This window comes from Passer montanus, unplaced genomic scaffold, assembly GCF_014805655.1.
Source record: "Passer montanus isolate IOZ18808 unplaced genomic scaffold, ASM1480565v1 scaffold9, whole genome shotgun sequence".
NCBI classification, from domain to species: domain Eukaryota; kingdom Metazoa; phylum Chordata; class Aves; order Passeriformes; family Passeridae; genus Passer; species Passer montanus.
The window spans coordinates 91,941-116,069 of NW_024374367.1; the positions used below are offsets into that span (position 1 = coordinate 91,941).

General features: G+C 38.9%; 2 protein-coding genes across 2 annotated transcripts in view; one reads left to right on the forward strand and one right to left on the reverse strand.

Annotated features, from left to right (window-relative positions):
• The window catches only part of LOC120513970 (extracellular matrix protein 2-like), a 42,283-nt gene extending 27,890 nt beyond the window's left edge, over positions 1–14,393 (reverse strand). The window contains exons 1-9 of the mRNA XM_039733893.1: positions 14,179–14,393; positions 10,543–10,810; positions 6,380–6,568; positions 4,672–5,151; positions 4,243–4,358; positions 3,435–3,570; positions 2,509–2,666; positions 1,948–2,087; positions 506–832 (exon numbers count right to left, since the gene is read on the reverse strand). Of these exons, the coding sequence (XP_039589827.1) occupies positions 506–832; positions 1,948–2,087; positions 2,509–2,666; positions 3,435–3,570; positions 4,243–4,358; positions 4,672–5,151; positions 6,380–6,568; positions 10,543–10,786 (1,790 nt within the window). The 5' untranslated portion in view covers positions 10,787–10,810; positions 14,179–14,393. The remainder of the gene's footprint in view (positions 1–505; positions 833–1,947; positions 2,088–2,508; positions 2,667–3,434; positions 3,571–4,242; positions 4,359–4,671; positions 5,152–6,379; positions 6,569–10,542; positions 10,811–14,178) is intronic.
• LOC120514109 (centromere protein P) overlaps positions 1–24,129 on the forward strand; it is a 115,423-nt gene that overhangs the window by 80,762 nt on the left and 10,532 nt on the right. The window lies entirely within an intron of this gene.

Here is a 24,129-nt window from a genome sequence, read left to right on the forward strand (position 1 = left end):
ATTACATATTTACTGAGGACTTTCAAAAGCCATTTTTTGGAACATTCTCTCCTTGCATTGTTTTCTCATTTATATCATATACTGAGTTTTCCTGAGGAAAGTATTGCCATGTGTTGCTGAATGAAAACTTTGTCTGACACATGGGAATTCTCTCTTAGTCATTCCTTTTTTTTAACAAACAGCACAGAGAGCCTGGATTGAGCACGTGGCCCCACAGCTGGGGTTGATGGAACCTGCTCACCAGGTGACTCCAGCTGCTGACTCCTCCCATTATTTTATTATCACTTTGGGTTCTGCTCCAGAAGCAGAAAAGCTGATGATGAGCAACTTAACTTCAGTAACTCACTTCTATCATATTAAGAAATACTGCAGAAGAAAACTCAGGATTCAGCTCCTCCTTCAGATTTTTTTAAACAAATATTTACTTTAAAATAACGAATTCCTAAAGCAAAGCATGTCTTATTTATTTTAATGACATTAATGTAAAAAATAGCTTGGAAATTACCTTATTTTGTTATTGTTCAGTCTTAGAAAACGTAGTTTTCTCATTTCATCAATCCCAAAGGGTACAGCCTTCAATTCATTGTGGTCCAAAAAGAGCTCCCTCAGGGAGTGGTAAGCTCCAAAAAATGACACTGGGTCAATGCCATCGTCAGTGAGCTTGTTAAAGGACAGGTAGAGATACTCCAGCCCGGGCTTCATGTGGCCAAACACATAGCCTGGAATTCTCTCAATCTGATTTCCTATGAGTACCAGATGGAGTAAAGATTTTGGCAGGTAGGAGGGAACATGATACAACTTATTATAAGAGAGATCGATTGACTCCAAGTTCCTGCAATAAAGAACAAAAGAAAAAAAGGCTGAAACCCCTCTGAGCTCCTGCCCTGGCAGTGCTGTGCTCTGTGCAAGGCTCTGCTTCACAGCATTACCAGGGAATGACATTTCCAAGGGAAATTTGTTTCTGTCAGTGGGGCAGAATGCATTTTATGGAACATGGTCATGCATAATTACTCTGGGAATAGAAATAATTAAGTCACGAGTTACCAATCAAGCACAGTGATTTTGTTGATGGGAAGAGATCTCCAGTAATGAGGATGGGGGGGCTGGGGGGCAGAACAGGGGAATCCCAAGGGACTAATTTGGGATTGCTGCAATAATGAGTTACACTGAAGAACTGGAATAACCTTGGGATTTCAGTCATTATCCCATTAACAGGGAGTTCTAAGCTTTGTTCTGAAGCCCATTTGAAATGGAATTGTGTGAATGAATCAGTCCCATGTGCTTCACTTCCAGGCATGAGAGATGCTGTCAGTAGTACCAGCATGGTTGTTTTCAGCTTAAGGAATTTACAAGTTCAGGAATCAAGGGATAGGGCTGCAGCTGCCAGTGATGGCCAGGTACCCTGCTCAGCTTGGCAAATTATTTAACAGGAAAATCAAAAAGTGCCATCATCTTTTACTACTTACATTCTCATTGCTCACTCTGTGCAGCTGCATTGTCTAAGAGCAAAATATAAGCAATCTTCCCTTCATCTTATTGACTTTTATAATTTTTAATCCAATGGGAAATAAGGCTAGGATAGTATTAAATTATTTTTAAATTACCTGTAAGATAATTATGTATCAATACTAAATTACCATATAATTGTATATAGTATAATTTATAATTAATGTTCATTTTTGAATGGGTGGTCAGAAAAAAATATTGACTTTTATGTGTTAATATGGTACAGATTTGAGGTAGAAGATCTTCCTATTTGACAGCTGAGTATCTTCTAGATTATACAATTAGGCAAAGGAAATTTAGAAAAATTAGCAAAGGAAAAATCAAAGCATAATTAAAACTCTTAAATTAAAAGTAATTAAGTGCAAATATTTATTTGATTATTTGACTCACTAAAAAGAGAGAAAAAGTGAAATAAATGTATTTTAAATGTCTGGTACTTACTCTTGGTTTATCCAAGCCAAAGGTGCTATCCTGTGCTCTTCTAATTTGTTATGCTTTAGCCCAATGATGTTGATGTTTCTGGTGTGGTTAAAGCAAATTTCTGACACTTCTTCAATTTGATTATGTTCAAGATATAACTCCTGTAAGTGTATTTGGGAAGAAAATTTGTAAGATCAGAAGAGGCTGGGTTTTCCCATTGCAAATTCCAAGTGCATCAATTACCTGTCCCCTGTATTCCCTGGTCTGTTTGTTAATTCTCAGTCTGAACCAGGGTCAGTTTGTAGCTGGAGTGGGACCTTCAGAGACACAATTTTTCAAAGCAATTCTTTTGTTTTCTCATTTGTGAGAATACACATATCTTTGAAAGAGCAAACAGAAGGAATTGCGTGTCTTTGGGTGTTTGTTGGGGGGGTTGTTGTTGTTAGTATTTATTTTGGTTGGTTTGGGTTTTTTTTACCTCAATGCTTTGAAAGAGCAAACAGAAGGAACTGCATCTCTTTGGGTGTTTATGGGGGGTTGTTGTTGTTAGTATTTATTTTGGTTGGTTTGGGTTTTTTTTACCTCAAGAGTGGCAGGAAGACCTTGTGGTATAATTCTAAATTTATTTCTTCCCAGTCGCAAATAAGAAAGACTTTTCAAAGGATAAAAGGCCAAGGGACTGACATTTGCTTCACTAAGTTTATTTCCTTCTAATTCCAGAGTGACCAAGTTCTTTAAATCTAAGGAGAAAAAAAATTAATTTCAGTTAATTAATGCCATCTTATATCTTGTTAAAATACATATTCATAATTTACCAGTCTTAAACATTACCCAGAAGAAGATCACTTCATAGCAATGAAAATTTAAAATGAACTGATGTTATTATCTCATAATCATGGAATTGATCATAATTTTGTAGAGCTTTAGAGATTGACCACAGCTTTATTTATATTTTCCTCTCCCAGTCCAAATGGAAAGGGCAGCAGCTGATCCAGTTTAGATGGAACCCTTTTAGCAGGAGAAGAAGCAAAAAAGTCCATCCAATTCTGCCATGGATGGTACCCTTTCTTTTTTCTTTCTCCTTTTTTCTATCAGCCTGTGTTTAAGCTGGCTTCAAATGATCGTGGTTGACTCCAATTATATTCTCCTTTATTTTTCATGGACCTCAAATTCTGTTCCCTTCCACGCAATTTAAAAACAACTGCAATGGTTCCAGCACACATAAAGCCATCAGGTTAAAGGTGGGGATAGTAGGTGTCTTCAACATGCTTCAAATTCACCTCCACTTAGTGACCTTAAATATAAACTGCTTAGGGAGAGGAGCAGTTGCATAAGGGAAATATAATTTTAAAATACTTTCTCATGCATGTCTTTCAGGTTGTGTTGACTTTTAAAGACATGGCACTTTAAACCTAGCAGTTATTTTTCTATGTCAAACCAGGTTCAACATTCAGCTTTCAAATTTAATTTTGACTTTTCATATGATTGATATTTATTTTTTAAAATACCTTTTAAGCCGTCTTCATCAATGGCATGAAGTTGGTTGTCATTTATTTTTATTTCTTCCAAAGTTGATGGCAATTCAGAGGGAATAACTACCAGCATATTTCCATCCAAATACAAACGTTTCAGCTTTTTCAGGATCTTATCACAGGGATGAAGAGCATTTATATTATTAAGGTGCAAAATACGCAGTTAAATATTAAGATTTTCTTAAACACATGCTCTGTAAGGTTTTTCAGCAACAGTGCAGTAGTATCCAGTGTTTTGAATTAACAACTTTTTTTTTCCTGTCAGTCTAATTAATAGGTTACTTTCTGCTAAATATTAACAAAAGTGCCGGTTAATGTCACATGTAACTCAAAGAGCTTCCCCACAGCCCTGCTGCAGTTCCCCAGGGTCATTGTTTGCATACCTGCTGCTCTCTGTGAATTGTGGAAGTATTGCCTCACTACACTGGGCAGCATTTAGTACTTCAAAGTACATGCATTTAGAAATTACATGCTCATCCTCTTGATCTGTGAGCAAACCGATGATTTTCTGTAGGTCAGCAAATTTACTCAGGCAGAATGACAGCAGCTTTCAGTAACTGAGGGTTATTATGCTTAAGCCAAATTAAAAAATTGATATGAAAAGTTATGATATCTTAATTTTAATTCTTGATTGTGGTGAGAGATTTCTCAAAGTAGCTATTTAATTATACAATGCTTACTTATACAAGGTGCAGAGTGGTTTAGATCCATAAACTGAAAAGCAAAAAACATTATTTTAAGTAGCAATTACTGAGAGCATAGCAGAGGGGTTAGGCTTTCTTACTTTGAATGCTTTGGGACCTATGCCAGGAGAGGTAATGTTATTTTTACTCAGATCAATCCATTCCAAATTAGGGATCCCATTGAAAGCTTCATCTGAGATAGTAGTGATGCTATTTCCTGGGACAGAAGGCAAGAGAAAAGTTTGACTTATGAAATACAGTCTGCACCTGAGGTGTGTAATATTGCATCTAGAAAATATATCACAAAAATAGCATTATGGGCAGTAATTTTGTGTAGAAGTATTCATCTTAGTATTTAAACACTGGCATGAAAATCTGATGTTTTTCATTTCTTGTTTTAAAGGCTTAGCTGTAAAATTAGTTCTAAAACTTTTCTATATTAAGGAATGACGAAGCATTAACAGTGCTGTTGGCTGCATTTGAGGGTGGATGATGTTACAAAAGTCATGCAAAGTAGACCCATTAATTACCTGTAAGGTCTAAACTCGTTAGGTCTGGATCTGAGATGGGAGGTATTTGTGTAAGTTTGGCATTAATGCAGCTTACTGTGGTGTCCAAGGTGGAACATCCAGATGGCAAAGGAGGAGCTTCTATGGGTGGAACAGGGATTGGGAAATGAGATGGAATTCTGAAAGGACCATCATCTTCATCACTCTCATACTGCACATCTCCTGCAGCTCCCCTTCTGGGGACAGGCAGCTTCTCTCTGCGACGCCCTTTGTGCCTCTGGCGATTCTTTCTGCCTTTCCTTTTTCTTTTCTTCTGCCCTTTTTTGTGACCCTCCTTGTCTCTAACCTCTATCACTTCTGTGGGAAGCAGCTCCTCCTTTTCCATTGGAGTTCCTGCTGGTGGCAGAACACTGGTGGTGTCGAGGTCCTTGGGGTCTGGGGAGTCACCAGACAACTCACTGACATCATCCAGTGAAATTATGCTGGAGTCCAGTGAGGAGGCTAACGAGGGAAAAAACAACAAAACACAGAAGAGTCGGATGAAACTAAAATATTAGTAAGCACTGTTTCCCACATACGGTAGAAAATTATGACTATGGGTTATTCCTCTTAGGATACGATTCAAAGAATAAAAATGTGTTGTTAAATTGCTGCTTGAGAAAAGAGACACTTGACTGAGAAATTATGGAGGCAACCACACAGAACAGTTTGTACACAGCTGCAATTCCTGAGAACTCCAGGCAAAAAAGTGGAAAAATTAATATAGCTTTCATTATCTTCCTTTTTGACTGACTATTAATTATGGGGTTTGTGTTGATGGAGGTGTCTAAAGAGGAAAAATAATGTGTCTAGGAGTGGAAGCTAATTTGGAAAAAATTCACAAAGGTCAAGGCTTGTTCTCCTCCAAAAGGGATTGTCAGGGGAGGAGTTGGCTGCAGGTGGGGATCTCACCAGGGAAATGCATTAACTCCATTACCAAAATGCAGTTTCTTTACTTCCATAATAGGACAATTCTAATAAAAGGAGTTCAAATGTCTCAGTCAACATGACTTTTGCAGTTTTACAATGAATTCCTCTGTCTCATCTCAGAGTGTCACATGCATATACACATGAGGATAAATATTTCTTACAGTAGGAGGAGATTGAGTTCAGTACTTTGCAGATATAAAATATTGGGAGTGTGGGAAGGAAAGGAAGGAAATCACATCCTATGTTTATCTCCTCCATTCCTTTTCTTACTAAAGGTACCAGTTTTATTTAAATTATTGTGAAATACCAAGATTGAAGTTCTGGGGCTTCTCTTGTGAATTGACTGTCTTCACTTGATTTACATCAAATTGCTGCATGTTTCTGCACTCCTAACAAGATTTACCATTCTGTATGTCTAATACATCAATAATGGCCAGTAGCTGTTGATCCTTTGTAAATGGAAGTGGGATAGAAAATATAAATAGATGTTATTTCTTCATACATTTACAAAGTTCTGTAAAGGGAGGGGGGAAGTAAAAAAAGAAATACAATTATCTTTACTATTACATACTTAGTATCATCTTTAAATGTTGCATCAAACTCATCTAACAGAGTACTCAGAGAAACCAAGGTCAACTTGAGTAGAAACTCGGAAAAGCTGCTTTTATCATGGAATTCAGGATAATGTGTACCTTGTGACTCTCGGGATCATTAAATGCAGTGTTTATGTAAGGTTTTAAGAATCTGTGGTGTCCCATACCAGTCTCAGAACACACTGGGCAGCACTCTCCTGCAGGAATGATGGTCTGGGGACATTTCAGAGGGTGGCACATGGCTGTGTCACAGATCACCTCTCCCTGGGAGCACAGACAGGTGATGCAGGGCTGGGGAGACCACACGGCTTTGTCGAACATGATCATCCCGTTAGCTGTGCACTGCCCCTTCTTCCCTAGGAACAGAAAATGGGAAATGCGAGTTAAGCAACCTAAAGTAAACCAGCAGTGCTCATTTAAAACTTTGGAAAGGAGCACTACTATTTTGTGCTCATTTTGAAAATATGTAAAATATACCCTATTCAAAGGATCTTGTCATTATTCCTTACTTTTCATAGCTGTATTTTCTTCAGCTTATTAGTAATCTCCTGTTATGGAAGACATGAATATTTTTTCCAGACCTCCTTCTATTCCTCTCTTGTGCACTACAGATCTTTTCTAATATCTTGCACATTAAATGAAAAAATTTTATTAAGGCCCTGCAGAACTGGGAGAGTAACAGTAGTCAGTTTATAGTGATAGTTCATAGGCTTGGTGGAATTAAAGCCCATTCAGAGATGACTGATGAGACGGCAAAAATCTCCAATTCCTTGTAACTTGCTTTATCTGAAAAACAAAAACCAACCTCTTTGCTAGAAAAGCAGTAATCTCAAACAACTTGTGCTATGAGATACTCTGTGTCTCAAACTTCTGGACATGTACCTTCAAAAAATTGAGATCTCCCCAGGGTGCCAGTTGAAATTTTCATAAAGGAATGTAATTTTGTACCTTCTAGTCAGATATTCCGTGGGCAAGTGATCTGGAGAGCACAGAGACTTGGGAAGGAAACCAATCCCAGTCTTTCTTTCCTTCCAGTGGTGGAGTTCACTTCAGCAGAATCTTCCTTGGGCAGTTCTCACCCAGACCCCAGGATAAACATTGCACTTTAGCACATTACTTTTTTATTTTTGGTCTTTTGAGAGAAGGAAAACCAAGGCTGGTTTTCTTCATCCCATGCAAATATTCCTGGTTTTGTGTGCACCTCTAAATCTTGTTGAGAAGCTGAATTCCCTCACATCTTCCTTTTCCTCTTTCTAATCGACCTAAGAATGCATTGCTGAAGTGTTATTTTGAGAGGACAACCCATTTCCAAATTAACTTTGCGCTTCCCTGTGTATAAAGAAAAAGAAATTTCCTCTTTTCCTGTTCAGTTTGACTTCCTCCTTCAGATGAAAATTAATACATTGGAAAAATCTTTTCTCACCTGAATCTGCATGCCAGGAGACTTTCACTTGTGGTGCACAAATTATCTTTGAAGGGGTTCTTCACAGGATTTCTTTTCCCACACTCTGCCCTGCTCCATGCCTGGGTATTTAATTCCAATAAGAGTATTCAGGATAGCCTCTAAATAACTTTGTGAGATTTTGTTTGTAATGTCTCTGGGATTAATATTTGTCTCAAAATGTGGCATTTTGCAGAGTCTTTCAAAATAGTCCTACTTCATAACAAAGGTTCTTCCTTTGTCCTTCTACTCAAAGACCAATAGATATCAATCTGTTTCCTACAATAAAAATTGTCAGAATGATCCAGTTTGGATGATCCTCCATATTACATATATTTTTTAAAATGCTTTAATTTAAACTGCTCTTAGGACAGGAAAGGCAAGAAATTGAAGTTTTGAGTAGTTGCATTTTGTTTATTCAAAGGGCTGGGACATCACTGCCTCATTTCAGCTGCATAAAGTTGTGCTCTAAGCAACTCCAACCATGTCAACTGGAGGAGGAAAGGAATTAGCCCAGGCCAAGTGTTACTTGGCTTTAAGTCCCTTGTCATTCCACCCAGGTATCTGCAATCCAGCTGTTTGCTGGATCCTGACTTTGGGGTTTATGTGCTTGCCAGTACACCACAATACTTCTTTTAAATAACCTCCAAAAGAAACACAAAAAGAATCCTGCACTTTCTCATGTTAAACAATAAAACAATAACTGTTCCAGAAGAGCATAATCTGGCCTGAGAAGGAAATTCTTCTGTGCTTCCTAAAATTCTTTCTTTTGTTTTAGCTACCAGAGTGTATCAGAAGTCAGTGCAGATCTTGTCTGAATAAGCATAAAGATCTGAGCTATCAGGCTTGGCCTCTGCAGGCTTCTTTAACAAATGATCCTTTTTTTTTTCCTGTGTACATTAGAGTTGCATAAAAGGCAGGAGCAGTGTGTGCTCAAAGACAAAGATTTTACCCTTTGGGTGCATTGCAGAGCTGCTGTCTGGCGCTGTTGGGATTCCCAGAACCCCTGTGAGACACAAAAAGGCTGTGCTGAGACACTGCTCACATTGCCTGACCACTGAGTCACTTCAGCTTGGTGCTGTGAGCAGGGAGAAGTGGGGGGTGAGAGGGATCAGAGATGGTGCAGCAGTGAGCATCCTACTCTGCTCTACCTAATGGACAACTGCAAATTATCTCATGTTGTGGCCAGCTCTTTGGTTTAATTTAAAGGTTCACATGGTTCTAATCTAGAGGAATTAGATATGTCTGTTATTGTTAAACCTCCATTTAGCTGATAATTTTCATCCTGCATATATCTGTAAATTTGGGTGGGTTTTTTGTTTTGTTTTTTTTTTTAATCTACTAAGAGCAAAACAAGTAGCTAAGAGAATGGAAATTAATGTTTGGATTGTATTTGCTTCTCTTCTGAAGCATGATTAATAATAGTGTTCTATTATTTAATAGGCTCTGTTTTTTCCAAATCTGACATTAACTTGAAAAAATTTTGAACTTTAAAAGCTAGACTAAAAAATACCTTGTGGTTCCAGTCTTTGGCAGATGAGCATAGGACTTTTAACCTTCGGAAATATGGTGTAAATTCAGCATGGAGTTCCAAATAAAATGAGTTCAGTGGTTTTAGCTCAGCTTTTGGATGCAAGAAAGAAACAAGTGGGGCGGGGAGGGGGAAGAGCTGTGCATTATTTCAGCATGACTGATGATCCTGACAGAAACTCTGGAATATCTTACATGAAGTGTATGCTACTTACATGGTATTTTCCTCTCTTTAATTTTAAAAATATTTTTAAATTAGATGTTTGACATTAGTAATATGTATAATATTGTAATACACACTGAAAATGCCAAAGTCCAGAGTTTTGCTAGTGTTCCTGTTCAAACCCCTTACTTTCAAATATTTGGTTTGAAATGGTTCAGCCTTTCTGAAGTAAGAACTCACAACAAACAGTAATTGTGGAGAAAATGTGGATGATATATGGCCATTTGAGACCTCTTTACCCAGTGGTCTGTTGTGTGACACACTGAAAGGCTTCAATTCTTGCTTATAAAAATATATATTGTTTTTATTATATGCAGAATATGGGAATCAGGTCATTCTGTTTTGATTTTTTTTTCCCATAAAATTCATTAAACTGCATATGTGTGATCACATTAGTGTGTGATCTCTTGATGGAGGAATGGAAATATCTGTATCCATAAAATACATATTACTACAGAGGTGAAAATCTCTGGATCACCAAAAAGGCAAGTTTTATATAAATCATACTACTGAATTTCTATTAAATAAATCTGGGTTGTCAATGTAGATGGAGCATAAGAGTGGTCTTGTGTTGAATAAGTAGGATTTTTTTCTCTTTTAACTCAGTTTTCTATCATAAGGGTCTCGTTTATAGTGTAACTTCCATATTGCAGCCACTATCAAGTGTTATTAAGTTATTTACAAAATCAAGAATTACTCCCGAAGGTTTGTGTACAATTTGATTTTCAAAAATGCAACCCATAAAGTAAAAATAAAAATGAATCTATTTTCATTAACGCTGTTGTTACTGGTGTTGAGGCCTCGGTGAAATGTTAATTGACTTAGGAGATATATTGTGCAATCAATTCTTCAAAATGGCCTTCAAACTTGGAACACAAGTTTGAATCACGTTGGAAGTTATGAAAATACCCCAACAAATTTATTGTTGGTTAAGATCAAAAAATAATGCAGAAAACTTGCAGGAAATATTGCTGTTACCTGGCAAAGCAGTTTGATAAAAAGCCTCATAATGCCAACCACAAAATCACCGCAGAAGGCAGCAGGAAGGTGTGGAAGTAGAGCTCAAATACAGCCTCAATAAAATCTGTCTGAAACGAGCAGTCAGCCCCCAGGGAGCAGAGGGGCTGTGTTCTCACCTGGCAAGACGCTGTAGGCGCTCTCGTGTTGCCCCAGCCCCACCAGGGAGTCAAAGATGCCCATGACGCTGTCATCGATGGTGATGAGCGGGATCCCGGCTGCCCTGGGGCTCCTGTGCCCTGCCCAGGGGCTCCTCCCCAGCCCCCTCCTCCTCTGCCTCCTGCCAGTGCCGCCTTCAGCTGGGCACAAATCCCTGCACAGCCAGAGCAGCAGGAAAGAACACAGCAGTGATGCTGCCTGCATCGTCTATGGGTCCCACAGAGTGCCCTGGAATGGGAAAAAAGAGGGAAATCAGGCACCTGGAAAGCTTTTAGGACCATGTCAGTCACAAGCAGCACTTTTCAAGGCAGGTGAACTAAGAAATTGTAGGTCAATATAACCAAGGTTCTCCTTGGAAAGAAACTGCCCAGAGAGCTCCAGTGACAGATTTGATTGTAGTGATTCTCAACAGTCACCATCAAACAGGTGCTGGTTTGTGTTTGGGGTTGCACTTGAAGAGGTGGTTCAGATTTGCAGTGCCAAAGACATTGGCTGTTCAGTAATTGTTGCTGCTTCTTGTGAGTTCTGTAAAATGGGTCTTCCTTTTTTTATTTCTTCCAGAGTGTTGTTACTTCTGAATGTACGAATGGAAAAGTAACAGAAAAATGCCCAGTTCATTTGTGATGTGCTGCCCCGAATGCTTTCGGGTTGGCATTTCTGTGCAAGGTGTTTTTTCACTGTAAATGAAGAGATGAGATGTTCCTTTTCCATCCATCTCTGGCCATCCTCTTCTCTAACAGCATCTGCTTGGTTCTGCAGAGGAGACCTTCAGGAAGTTTGTGCTATCTGTGACATCCCACAACTGCTTTTCCAGTGGAAGTTTTTATGAAGTGTAGGCTCTACTATGGTCAGTCTAGAATGGGCTGTGTTCTGTATTTACTTACTAAAAAATTCAAAATAATTGCACCTTTTTATGCTCGTGACAGAAAATTTACATTTACTGTCACCAATAGATGGCATTCCAAAGCAGAGCAGTCAGGATTCAGGAGCACACACAAGGAAGGATATCCAGCAGTGGATTGCTGTACCACTGTGGAAATAAGAGTCTGTCCATCCAGGGTTATTAATGATCTGTCAGAGCTGTGTTGCATAATTCTTTCAAAAAGAAAATGCTGATGTCCCGTGGCCTATTTTAACTGAGACAGCAGAGACAGGAGACATTTGTGTTCTTGGGAGGGTGAAAATTAGTGAAGGACTTGGAGCTCTTGGGCTTTGTGGCCAAGACAAGGCTTAGAGCATGGCCATGGTTTTTCTCTGAGGAAGTTCTGAGGGGATTAAAAAATGCTTTTTCTTAATGTTCATCAGTCTGGCTTTGCATGTCATCTTTCACTTTGGAGTTAATCTTATTATAATTATATTGTGTAAATATTGGACTGTATTATTTCAGGAACTTGAACTGTGGTTTTGCTAGAATTAGATTTTGTTTAAAAGCTTGTTCATCTTGGTATTTTCTGATTTATAGAACAGGTCAGATTTTTGGTACAAGTTGTCTAACTGTTCTTTAATTAAACAAGGCATGTGATTGATTGCATGTTTTCCATGCTTTCCACATCATAATTCTAATATATATATTTTATTTGCATGTCTTAAAATGGGAAGTTGCCAGTAAATAAGCTTAAGAGTATGCATTTTACTTCTTTTTAATATTGTCGTTTCTGTGTTCAACTATTTTAAAATTAAAATGTTATTGCGAATTTAGATATTAATTTGTAGGACTTGAAGTTAATATTTTTATTTCTATATGAAGGGAATTTGAGATGCAAATATCTCACAGAAATCCTCACAGCATCTCCTGGAATGGCAGGTTTTGAAATGAATCCAAACTTTAGTTTGCTGCTTTTTGCCCCTCAGAAGTCACTTATTCCAAAATGCTGTATAGACTCTCTGGCTTTTTATTGACAGCAATTGCTGTTAGTTAACATCTCCGATAGATGCAGAAGCTTGCCCTCTGCACTGAAAATGCCTGATCTTGTTGAGAAAGTGCTCATTTCTGAGTGCCTCAGGAGAAATGAGCCAAAGCCTTTGGTGTCTGCCTTGCGTGGTAATGAGTGGCTGTAAAATGACACAGGAACTTCTGTTCCACAGGCTGGGCTGAAACACTCTGAGAGCCCTCGGGGAAAACTGATGTACAAAGGAAAGCCTTGGCCATGTGTGTTCCTTCTGTCAAGTTTCTGACATCTTAATTATGGTTCCATTTTTCTGGGATACTCTATAATAACACCAGAGCTGTGCAGTTACAATGCTGCTGCATTGCACTTGGGCTTTTTTAACATTTAACCATTTCTTCCTGTGACCAGAGGCACATAATGGCATGACTGAAATGACTTTTCCATTCTCCATTTCTTTTTAAAAGGCAGGAATAATACAGAGTGAATTATATTACATTAACTGTACAGATGTTAATGTACATTAAAAATGTTTTGCTAGGAACTAAAAAAGTAAAATTCTATAGAAAAGCAAATTATTATAAAGTGAAACTTGGTTTCATAAAATACTTTATAAATGCACATTTTTAAAAATCAGAAACAAAACAACAGAAAACACACCACACACCCCCAAAAAAAGTCTTTATAAATTAATCTTGTTCACATATGTGCATTTATATGCTAATTTTTTACACCAATTTAACTCTTCAGCACTGAAAGCTTAATATTGCTACTTTCAACCAAATTATGTTCTTTGCATGCAAAACACTGGGCTACTGAGTTCCTTTCCTTGGCTGAGTTAGTAAGTGCTGCCTAACATTTTAAGGCCCAAATTGTGAAAGGCCTTGGGTGCTTTGGGCCTTTCCTGCCCATGTCTGGGATCCTCAAATTATCTCTCGGGATATATTTTGTATAGGGCCAGCCAGCTTTTAATTTGGGGAAAATTCAGCCTGTTCGATTTAGGACTTTTGTAATAAAACATTGCATAGTAAAATAAAATTACAGATTGTCAGTGTAATGAAATCATTAACTGTTTGTGTTCCAGATAGTCTCAACATGGCTGCATTGCTGTACCTTTTTTCATTTTACCCATAAATATTTAGGTCAGGGACAGTATGTGAAAGCATCTTTATTACCTTTACTTTTACTTTGTAACACATTCAGTAATTTGTATGTTTATCTTCAGTACCTGTCAGTTTCCTATTATGTTAACAGAAATAGTTAATTTTTAAAGGAGAGACCCTTTAGAAATACTAGAATATCAGAATTTATTAAATAATCTATCTTCATCCATTAAGTCAAAATTGAAACACATTTCTAAGATGTGTCATTTCTCATGACACACAGGGGTTAAAGTGCTTTACCAAGATTTTTCACTCACTCTTTTTTAAATGCATTGCACAGAAAGCAGTTACATTTATCCATAGCAGCCAGACCAGTTGCACTTAACGTTAGTTTAAGTTGGATTTGCATGGCAAACATTCAGACAGAACAAAAAACAGCTCAACGGGTATTGCACACTATCTAGAAAGGCATTTCATTCTGTTCAGTATTGCTAAATATAGCCCACATTATTTCATTTCAAATATTACATATTTGCAAAGTTAACATGAAGTTTAAGCCATTCAACACCATGCTTTAAGCAGTAATTTAAAATGTAAAACATTTTACCTTGTAATCTAACCTAACAGCAGATTCTGCTTGCTGCCATTTAGTCTCCCGTTGCAAATGAAACAAAATCTCAGTGATATCTTTAAAACAAACAGAGAAACTGTAGGGATTGTTGAAACATGTGAGATGATTCCTTAGTTAAGCCTGGAATAGCTTCTTCCCCTGGGGAGCCGGGGCTGAGCTCTGTGTGCAGAGCCTCAGCTCGTGCTGGTGCTCGGGCAAATGAGCAGCAGCACAATGCCTCTGGTCCCCAGGCTGACAGGGCACAGCTGGAAATCCTTTTCCAGTACTTACACTCACACAAGGAACAAGGAAATGGAGTGTTTGCAAAAGGAACAAAAAATGTGTATTTTAGTTGGTGCTGGTTTCTCTATTTAGAAGTTTAGTTTCCAGGTAGCATGACTTTAATGTAGGTTTATATAAAATAATAAGATCTAATACACTTTGGCAGATGTAGCCTTAACATAAAAACATGTATTAAAATTAGAACTTTTTTTTTCAGTTCATGTTCCCCTAATCCCCTCCTGCATTTAAAGCCTGTCATCTATCAGCAGCAAGCCTTTTTGTGCAAGTTTTAGCATGGAAAGTTTTTCTTTTGTCCATTTAGAGCAATGATTTCACTGCAAGTTGTAGCTTATGCATGGAAAATAAAACTACCAAAGCACTTTCCCTTCATTTTTTTCTCTTTGTAAGGCTAATTGCATCCTGAAACATGATCCTGAAGCTCAGTTCTGCAGAAGCTGCAGGGAAGTTGGTGATCCAGAGAGGAGAAGGGAGGGAATTAAGGGTACATTACCACAAGTCCTGTGCGTGCCAGCAGAGCCTTTTCCTGCATCCCCAGGTTGCTCCAAGTGTCCAGGGGGTGTGGGATGGGTCTGCTGAGCTTCAAAATGACAAATTCACCTGGGGCACCAAGTTTTCTGAGTTCTGCTGACATTAAAAATCTGGAGTTTCCTTGATCTCACAGTCTGAGGAATATTTAGACAGATAGTCATGGAATGGTGTAACCATTAAGTTAACCATAATTGTTAACTGGTGTGTGGTGGAAAGATACTGGGAGAGCACATTGTCTCTTAAAATAGGCATCCAGTTCCTACTGTGCTCTGCTTTGCAAAGGCAAAAGAAGAAATATTAAACTTTGGCAATTTATCTGGAGCTGTTTGAAAGGAAAGAGGACAGCCACATAAAAAATGGAGTGAAAATCTGGATGGAAGGAACCTAAAAGTTTATCCCATTCTACTGCTCTCCCAGGCTGCTCCAAACCCCACTGTCCAGCCTGGTCTTGGACACTTCCAGGGGTCCAGGGGCAGCCACAGCATCTCTGGGCACCCTGTGCCAGGGTCTGCCCACCCTCACAGGGAAGAATTTCTTCCCAATCTCATCTAACCCTGCCCTCCTCCAGCTTAAGGCCTTTCCCCCGTGTCCTGTCACTCCAGGTCCTTGTCCCAAGCCCCTCTCCAGCTCTCTGGGAGCCCCTTTAGGCACTGGAAGGGGCTCTGAGGTGTTCCCAAAGCCTTCTCTTCTCCATGCTGAACGGCCCCAAGTCTCAACCTGTCTTCATTAGTGAGATGTAGGTTCAGACACACCTTAAGAGATCCTTCAGTCAGCTTAGGGGATTAGAACTTTCACTGTATGTCTGAGAGGACCTTGCTTGTATTCTCAACTTTTATTAAGGAAGGAGTAAAAACAGCCTGAGAGATCTGCAAAGACACACAATGCCTCTTCATGAAAATGGCACTGCACCTTCCTGCAACGAGCAGTAACACTGGGAAATTGTAGGAGCTGTTAAAGAGTGACCTGTGGCTGCCTGGTATCACGAAGGTTTAGGATTTTTAATTGGAAAAAAATATGTATGAGAATGGGCATCATCTGCTGCCTTTCAATAAGATTTAAATCTGTGTAAGATTAATAATTAGATTTGCTTTAATATTGTTATTTACATTAAAACTTTCCACACCATAAACTTGCCTGTCATAACTAAAGAAAAAATGCTGTATATTCTACTAAAAGTTCAGACTAGGATGGCAAATTTTTTCAGACATGTGTGAGTGCAAACACTGCTGTGTCCTCAGGGATCTGATATTGACTGGTTTTATGGGAATGGCTCATCCAAGAGTGCAGAGCAAGCTGCCAATCTCTGCTTCATCTGCAAGTCGTGTTACGCCTGTCCATCCCATGGCCAGCCATTGGAATGAGTTGTGCAATGGGAATGTTTTGGTCTGTTGAGATGCCTCAGTGTGGAATTGTGTCCTTTGAGGAGAGAAGAGGCAGACTAAACAGCAGTGAATAATAATTAGAATAACTTTTTATGATTTTATATCTTAGGGCAAACTGCCACTGTTGGTTTGTGTCTTGAGCAAGAGCCATAGGATGTGAGAAATGGCTGTGGAAGGCTAGAGCCTCTGGCATGGATTCTTACCTTTTCCTCTCACAACAAGAACTATTAGTCAGCGTACAATAATACTGTTGTTGTTTTCCTTTTTTATCAATTTTCCTTCTTTGTTTAGGAGGGAACAGAGGAAGGAAAAACATTCACTACTGTGCCCCTGTTCTAAACCTCAGAGGAGGTCAAATTAATGTATAAGTTAACAGAATCTGTGATGCTGAGAAGAGCTTATAGATTTTCATCTTCTGATTGAAAGGCCACATAAATACATGGAGAATGGTGAAACAGAAGGAATAGCTTCTGTTTCCCAAAAGCCTTCAGGGTGCCTGCAGTGTAATATGTGTGTCATCAAAGAAAGCCAGCAGCTGAAGGAATAGAAGGAGGATACCTTGAAAATAAAAATCATTAGGCCAACTTAAGTATAGAAAGTATGAAGAGTCCAGAGTACTCTGTATGTATGAAGATTACAGAGAAAGAAGAGTTGAAATGACTGCTTATAGTCACAGCATACAGAGACCATGAAACTCAGTTCTCTATCATACCTTTCAGAAATGGAATCTTTTATCTGCAGAATGGCCAGACCAAGTGGGATGGGAGCAGAAATAGCCTTCACTGGGGCAGTGGGTGACAGGTGGCCTGGCTGAGCAGAGCAGAGGAAATCAAGATTCACTTCAGCCAGCCCTGACCATTTCAGTGTTTCTGTGTTCTCCTCCCCACCTTTCGTGTGCCTGCACTCAGGGGCTCAGGCAGTGAGCTCCAGCCAGCTGCTGGGAGCAGGGCAGGGGGCCAGAGCAGGGCTTTGTCCTGCAGGTCTGGAAGGCAGCAAGGACAGAGGCAGCTCCTCTTGGATGCCCAGGTGTCATGATTTGCTTTACCTTCTATTCCTTTATTCCCTTTCATCCTCACAAGTTCTTTTCTCAGCCATTTTAAAATATTCAGCCAAGGTTTACAGCTTCCCTACTGACTCCATTTTGCAGACTTATACCTTTATTTAATAATTGCAATCTGGTTGTCCTATTCTCATTTTTCTTGAGCATCAATGGAAAACTGGTACTCCCCATCCTTCCTTTTTAGCTCTGCAGTATTCTGCCTTTGCATGTTACAGCCTGCTGTGGGGCACTGCAGAGCAGTGGCCACCTGATATACAGGATTTTCCTTTTCTCATCTCTGTCCTGAAGCCCTTTGTGATATCTCCCTTGTGGTGCCACAGGTGAGCAGTAGCCATATGCAGACCTCTGATAATTTTACATGCTTGCAAAATATCCATTTCCTTGGGGGGAACCCCAGACCTTGGTACCTGTTACCATGTCTCACCTGGCACCAAGAGTACATTCTGTAGATTTAAATGTTCCACAGTCATCCTTAATTTTAACGGCTTTCTCTCACATTATATCATGAGTAGATATTTTACTTATGCCTCCTGGCTTTCTGTGTTATTTACAGAAGGGCTGTGTTGAAGTTGGATCTGTTATTTAATTAAAACATTGATCAAAATATCATTTCCATGAGTCAAAAAAACACATCCACCTTCAGGAATGCGAGGTTATTTCTGCTTTGTTCAAGAATTGGAATAAAAAGAGACAACTGAAAATTACAGCAGCAGTTTTTTAACCTTCCAGTGAAATATAAGAACAGAATGACATTTTTAAATTGCTTTACTCTTAGTTGTCATGCTGAATCCATGCAGCTGCTGACTGGTTTTGATCAGAGACAAAGACCGAATTCTAAACTTTGCAGTTACTTATGTGGTTTACTTTTTTTAACATCAAACACACAAGTTTATAGTTGGAAAAAAGTAGCAATGGGGAAAAAATTTATAACTGTTAAAGTCAGCACAAAACATCAGATGGGGAATTTGGGATTGGCAGTACAGTGCATTTCTGAAACCTGTACCAGTTACTGCATTCCTTCTGTAATCAGTGGTCACAAATATCCTTATGGAAAGAAATACAGGAAAATATGAAATACTGCTGGTAAACCTTGAGATATTAAACACAGGTTTTCCTCACATATTTAAAAATATTAACAATACATTGCAAAAAGCATGGGGTACATTGTTAGGTAGGAATAAACCTAAAATTGCAATGGGAGATGTGTGTGGCTGAGATCAGTTTACATTTTAAAAAGCTTAATTTTCAACTGTAACTGCATCCTAATTCCAGTTCTTTACTGCAGTGAACAGAATATTAATATTCATTAGTACAACTTTCTGAGGACACTAATTATTGCCACAACCCGTTGTCTCTTGGCTAGGTTTCTTTTCAATCCCACAGCATCAGTTTTAATTTGTGGTATGTTTTTCTCACATTATATCTGAAATGCCAGTGACCTGACAGATGAAGTAATTTGTAAAGCCTTTCTTCAGAGCTACCTGAAATTTAAGCTTTTACAGATTGCCTCTATGTGCATTAGTGAAGAAATGTAGTGGAATCTTTATTACAGCATTACCTGGAGCTGTTCCCTGTGCTGCTCCAAAGCAAGGTGCCCACCTACCTTGAATAAATATAGCTTTAAACTCCTGGCCATTGTAAGGAAACATGGAAGATTTTCCCTGTCCTCCTGCCTTTCTGCCAAATAATATCACTTCTTTTTGGGGGCTCAAATGGTGACACTTCCCTGTGTTCTATTTCAGCTATTTGCTGACTCATGTTTTTCCAAAATACTCAACTCAGCACATCTGTGTGTCTGAAAGAGCTCAGCCTGGGGCTTGGTTCCCTCCTGTGCCAGTGTTGAGCATTGTTACTCATCAATAGAACTTGGAGGTTTCCAACTTTTTTCTGAAATAATTGTGTTTTGCAGCAGTTGTTCAGTTTCCAGCATGAGCCATAAGCCTCCTGTAGGTTTTCATTGATGTCATTGCTTCTCATACCCAATTCCATTTCTTCAAAAGGCAGCTACATCCTACCAGAGCAAAGGGACAGTGTTCCTCTTAAATAAAGATTGGACTGTAGTGAACAGATAGAAAATTCTGTTTTAAATTACTATATCTGGAAATATGTCATTTATATATAGGAAATACTGAAAAATATTAAATATAGAAAAGTCTGCATTTAAAATATATTAATTGCAGAAAATAAGAGTATGTAATTGTTCTAGTGGTCTTTCTCAATTTGTTTGCCCTTCTCATCTGGTTTCCATTTTCTTGCTCATGCTTGGTTGTACTTTCCATTTCCATATAAAACACTATGTACTTCCCTAAAAAGTGAATGCATCTTTTTTTAAGCTTGTCTTGTGCACTGTGTCCATCTCAGACTGTATTGGAACTGGCATGTGAAAATTGAGCTTGATCTTACAGATAAAAGTGTTTTAGGTTTTTGAAATGTCAACAGGGAGATGGGTTTGGGTTCCTGTGACTTGCTGCTGATATCCCTGTTGTTTGGGGCCTCAGATGTTTTCCCCTTGGTTTTAAATTTAAGCAGGAATTAGTAACAGGATGCCTGTCCACTGAGAGACTGTCTCAGGAAGGAGATGTAAACTGAGGACACAAATATTTTGAAGCATTTTAGTCAAAGGATTTGTTGGCAGCTGGGACAAGAAGACACTTTGAGGACAATAACAAAAAGTTTGCTTGTGGTTTCCTTTTAGATTTAAAAATTAGTTGTCTTGGCCTGTTGATTCATGTTTTTCCCATTACAAACAGTAGCATCAAATGGTTTGTTTGGGTGAATTAGTGGACAATGACAAAAATTATTTGTGCAGCAGTTCTGCAGCTACCAGTGAGAGTCTGAAGGGGCAGAATGGCAGGATAAATATGTGTGTGTGTGTACAGATATCTAATTTCTTTTAATTTAACTATTAATACTATACTGATATTTCTCATTACCACCTTTCTTGAGATTTATAATTCCAGAGTGCACAAAATTCAGAATTGACTGTGAGTTGAAAACACCCATTAAGTGATTAATTATGTTTGCTTTATGATCTGATGGGCATTTGTGGCCAAACTTTGGCAACTTCAAACAAACAGGAGTTGTGTATCTACTGACACTCCAGCACAGTTCCCCCTGTGTCATCTTCCAGGAGGGAAATGTTAAAAAAAAAACAAAAAAAGACCTCTGAGCAGGTTGTGTTTTTCTGGATGGCTCTGTGTATGGTTTATAAACATGTCTTGTTGAAGGAGAACATTGGTGTGGTTTGGTTTTTTCCCAGGATCAGACAGACTTTGCCAATCATTTTTATTATGGTTTCTCTGTTCTTCACATTAAATGCTGTGTGTTCCCTTTCCTTTGAGAACTGGAGGAATCATCAGATGGCTGGAGAACAAATAGAGTTATTTCTGAAACCCTGAGTTTTGTTTTCATAATACAGGATGAGAAGTTTGGGGCTGAGGACAGAGATGGGTTCCCTCGTAATTCCTGTTGTACAACACATCCATGTGCTAGACAATCCCAGCTTCCCTCTTGGACTATCCCTGTGCAAATGCTTGCACAGGCTTTGATATCAATGATCCCTGTGAGTCCCTTCCAGCTCTGGATATTGTATTTTTCTATTATTTATTTGCTACTTTTTCTGTATTTCATGGCCTTTACTTCTGTTGCACAACGTGAATTGTCCAAGGTGGAATAAACTGATTTTGTTTCAGCGAGTTGGGACATTTTATAAGGTCCATTCACAGCGAGTACTTAGGAAACTGAATGTTATGGTGGTTTTGTCTCATGGGAATTAGCAGGAAAGATCCTGTGAGTTAATAAGGATTGAACAGTTAGGCAATAATTCTGAATTCGTAGGGGTATGCTGGAGATCAGAAAAGTGATTTTGGAGGTCTAGGAGCTGTACAACTACAATTGGAATTATTTTAAGAGGTTTTAGGAGGCACAAATATGTGCATAGTCTAGACAGTGCTACTCCTGCACTGGCAGGGGCAGCTGCAAGAAATGCCAGTGCAGGAGCTGAGTCCAAAACAGGGAGGGGGGAAATAGGAAAAGCCAAAGGTGAAGAATATGCTGGAGGCCTCAGATGTTAGAGCTCAGTGTGCTTGGGAAGAGTCAGCCAGAGGTCTTTCTACAGAGGAAAAATGAATATTGGAGTAATCCAGAACTCCATTTTAAATGTTATGGTGCTTGCCTCTCTTCTCAAGTTTTCCATGGGATTGTCTGGATATCCCTTATAGTTCGTGCTGTGGGACTCAGCCTGGGTTTGGGAATGGAGACTGAGTGTTACAGCCTTGTTTTTTGTATGAGCTGAGGGTAACTCCATGTTTAAATTCTGGGAATGGAAATCTTCCCTCTGTCTGTTGCTTTAATTTCCTTTTTCTTGAACTGTTTTTACTCGAGAGGGTTGAGGGCTCCTTCCTCAGATCTATCTGTGTGAAAGGCTGGGAAAGGTTGGTGCTCCAGGATCCAGGCTGCAGCAGGCATTATTCCACAGCTTTTGGGACAAATCTCCTGCTTTGTACACAAGGAAAACTTTAAACATTCACCACGTTTGCACACAGGAATGTTTGGGTCACTTTACTTCCTTTGAGCTTTAAAAACACAAGAGAACTGAACAGATTGCTTGGGAAATTGAATCACAAAAAAGAGAAAGTTTTAATATTAACTACTTTCCTTTCAACTGGGCTTCTACCAGAACAAAACATATTGTTACCAACAGTTTTGAAATGTTTCTGCAGGGCCAGCAACTGAAATTCAAATTATGAAATGCCTGAAGTTTGCATTGAGAGTGAATGAAATGCGCTGGCAGCTGCACTGGTATTGTCAGTGAGTGCTCTTTGTGTTGTTCAGTACCTAAGCAATGAAACAAATATTTATCCACATGCATCACACAGCATTCCTGGGCAGTGCAGCTTTGGCCTTTATAAACCAAATAAGGTGGAGCATAAGGAGATGTTTTTGCCTGGCAGCTGCCTGTGATTTCTCCTCCTGGATACACTAAAGAATTCTCCCTGCTGCCCTAAATTCTTTTTTACTCACCAGTACACAGATATTTGAGTCAAAATCCAATTTGTTGTGAGATTTGGTCAAAAGTGTAACAAATGTGCACCCATATAGTGCTACAGGTTTTCAGTGTTCCTTATTTTTGTTTCTGTTTTGGTTTTTTTGGGGAGGTTTTGCAGTTTTCTTGTGGAAGTCGTTGAGCAGATCAAAGTTGGAGGATAGTTGACCAATTTTGCAAGCCTGTTATTTACCAGTGGATTGACAACTTTACTCTCTCACACATACAATAATTATAAATTGGTGAATCTCTTCTTGCAGATGTTTGTGTCTTCTCGAGAATATTTCTTGTGTCCCTCTTGTTTGTGGTAAGGATGTGTTTGGAAATCTGAAATGTCGTGTTGTTGACAGCCAGATCTGAAGGACTGTATTTGGGTATGACATGAAAAGAATTCAGTGGGTTCCAAGCTTTCAAGGGCTTTTCAGCTGGACCCATTCCTGCTCTTGTTGATAGCAACAGGCACTTCAGCACTGCATGTTAATATTTATTTTCACATAAGCAGCTGATAATTGTAAATAACCAGACAAATGAAAGCTACTGGGTGGCAAATTTCTGTGGAGTCTGTCCAAAATGTAATGCTTTGTACAACCATTAAAAGAGAATGGAGGTCTTGTGGGAAAGATTTCAGTGTCTCTGCAGCATATGTTTTATAGAAAATATAGGTCTATTAATGCAGGTGTTAAACCTTTTTGTAAAGCTCAGGAAGAATAATAGAAATGCTGCAGAGGTATTTGTGAAAGGAGGATGCACATGGACGTAGCTGTGTATGTTAAAGGAAAAATCTGATCTTCTGGTGGGTGATTATTGTGCACGTTCAGGAGGAGCTGTGCTGTGGACTCTGCTGTTCCTCACTGATATCAAATCCAGGTGGAGCTAAAGCTGGATCACAGCTTTATTGAGTGCCAGTCCCACAGGAGGGTTTGGGGCTGATTGGTGCCAGCCCAGGTTCCCCCTGTGTGACTGCTGTGCAGGGAAGGGCAGGGCACAGCTGCTCCTCAGACACCAGGACAGCACGGGCAGAGTTTGGCCAAACCCACTCTGCTCTGGGACAGTTTGCTCTAAGTGACAGATTGACCTCTCAATCAATTTAGAGAAATGGAAATGGTATTTTGGATGTTCCAGGTGGGTCTGTGGACGTATTTCTCTTTACCAGGTAAGATAAATTTGCCCATATAGAAGCAAATAACTCTTCAGACCTTCAAGAAAGATTAAAAAAACAGAGCAGTAAATGATGAACATAAGATGAGTACCTTGTCTAAAAACTTTCTTTAATCACACTTCTTAAAATGCCTAACCTTGAGCTAATTTAGATGAACTAGATGTTCTTCATTGTGTCCTATGGTTTATTTCTTAAATTAATCTGCCTACTTGGGAAAAAACTAACACAGCGTTAGAGCCAAGTAATTAACTAAATTCAGATGCTTTTATTTAGATGATGTTTAAATTGTGCTGTCTGGATGAGCTTGATAATGTAAACTACAAAAGCGAGTTGGGCCACATTTGATAATCAACTTTTGTGTGGTATTTCAAATCCAAGTTGCTTTATGCAATTCTGGATCTTTTTATTGAAACATCAAAAAGGCTTAGAGAGAATCATGCAGCAACTTTTTTTGCAGAAAAAAATAAAGATC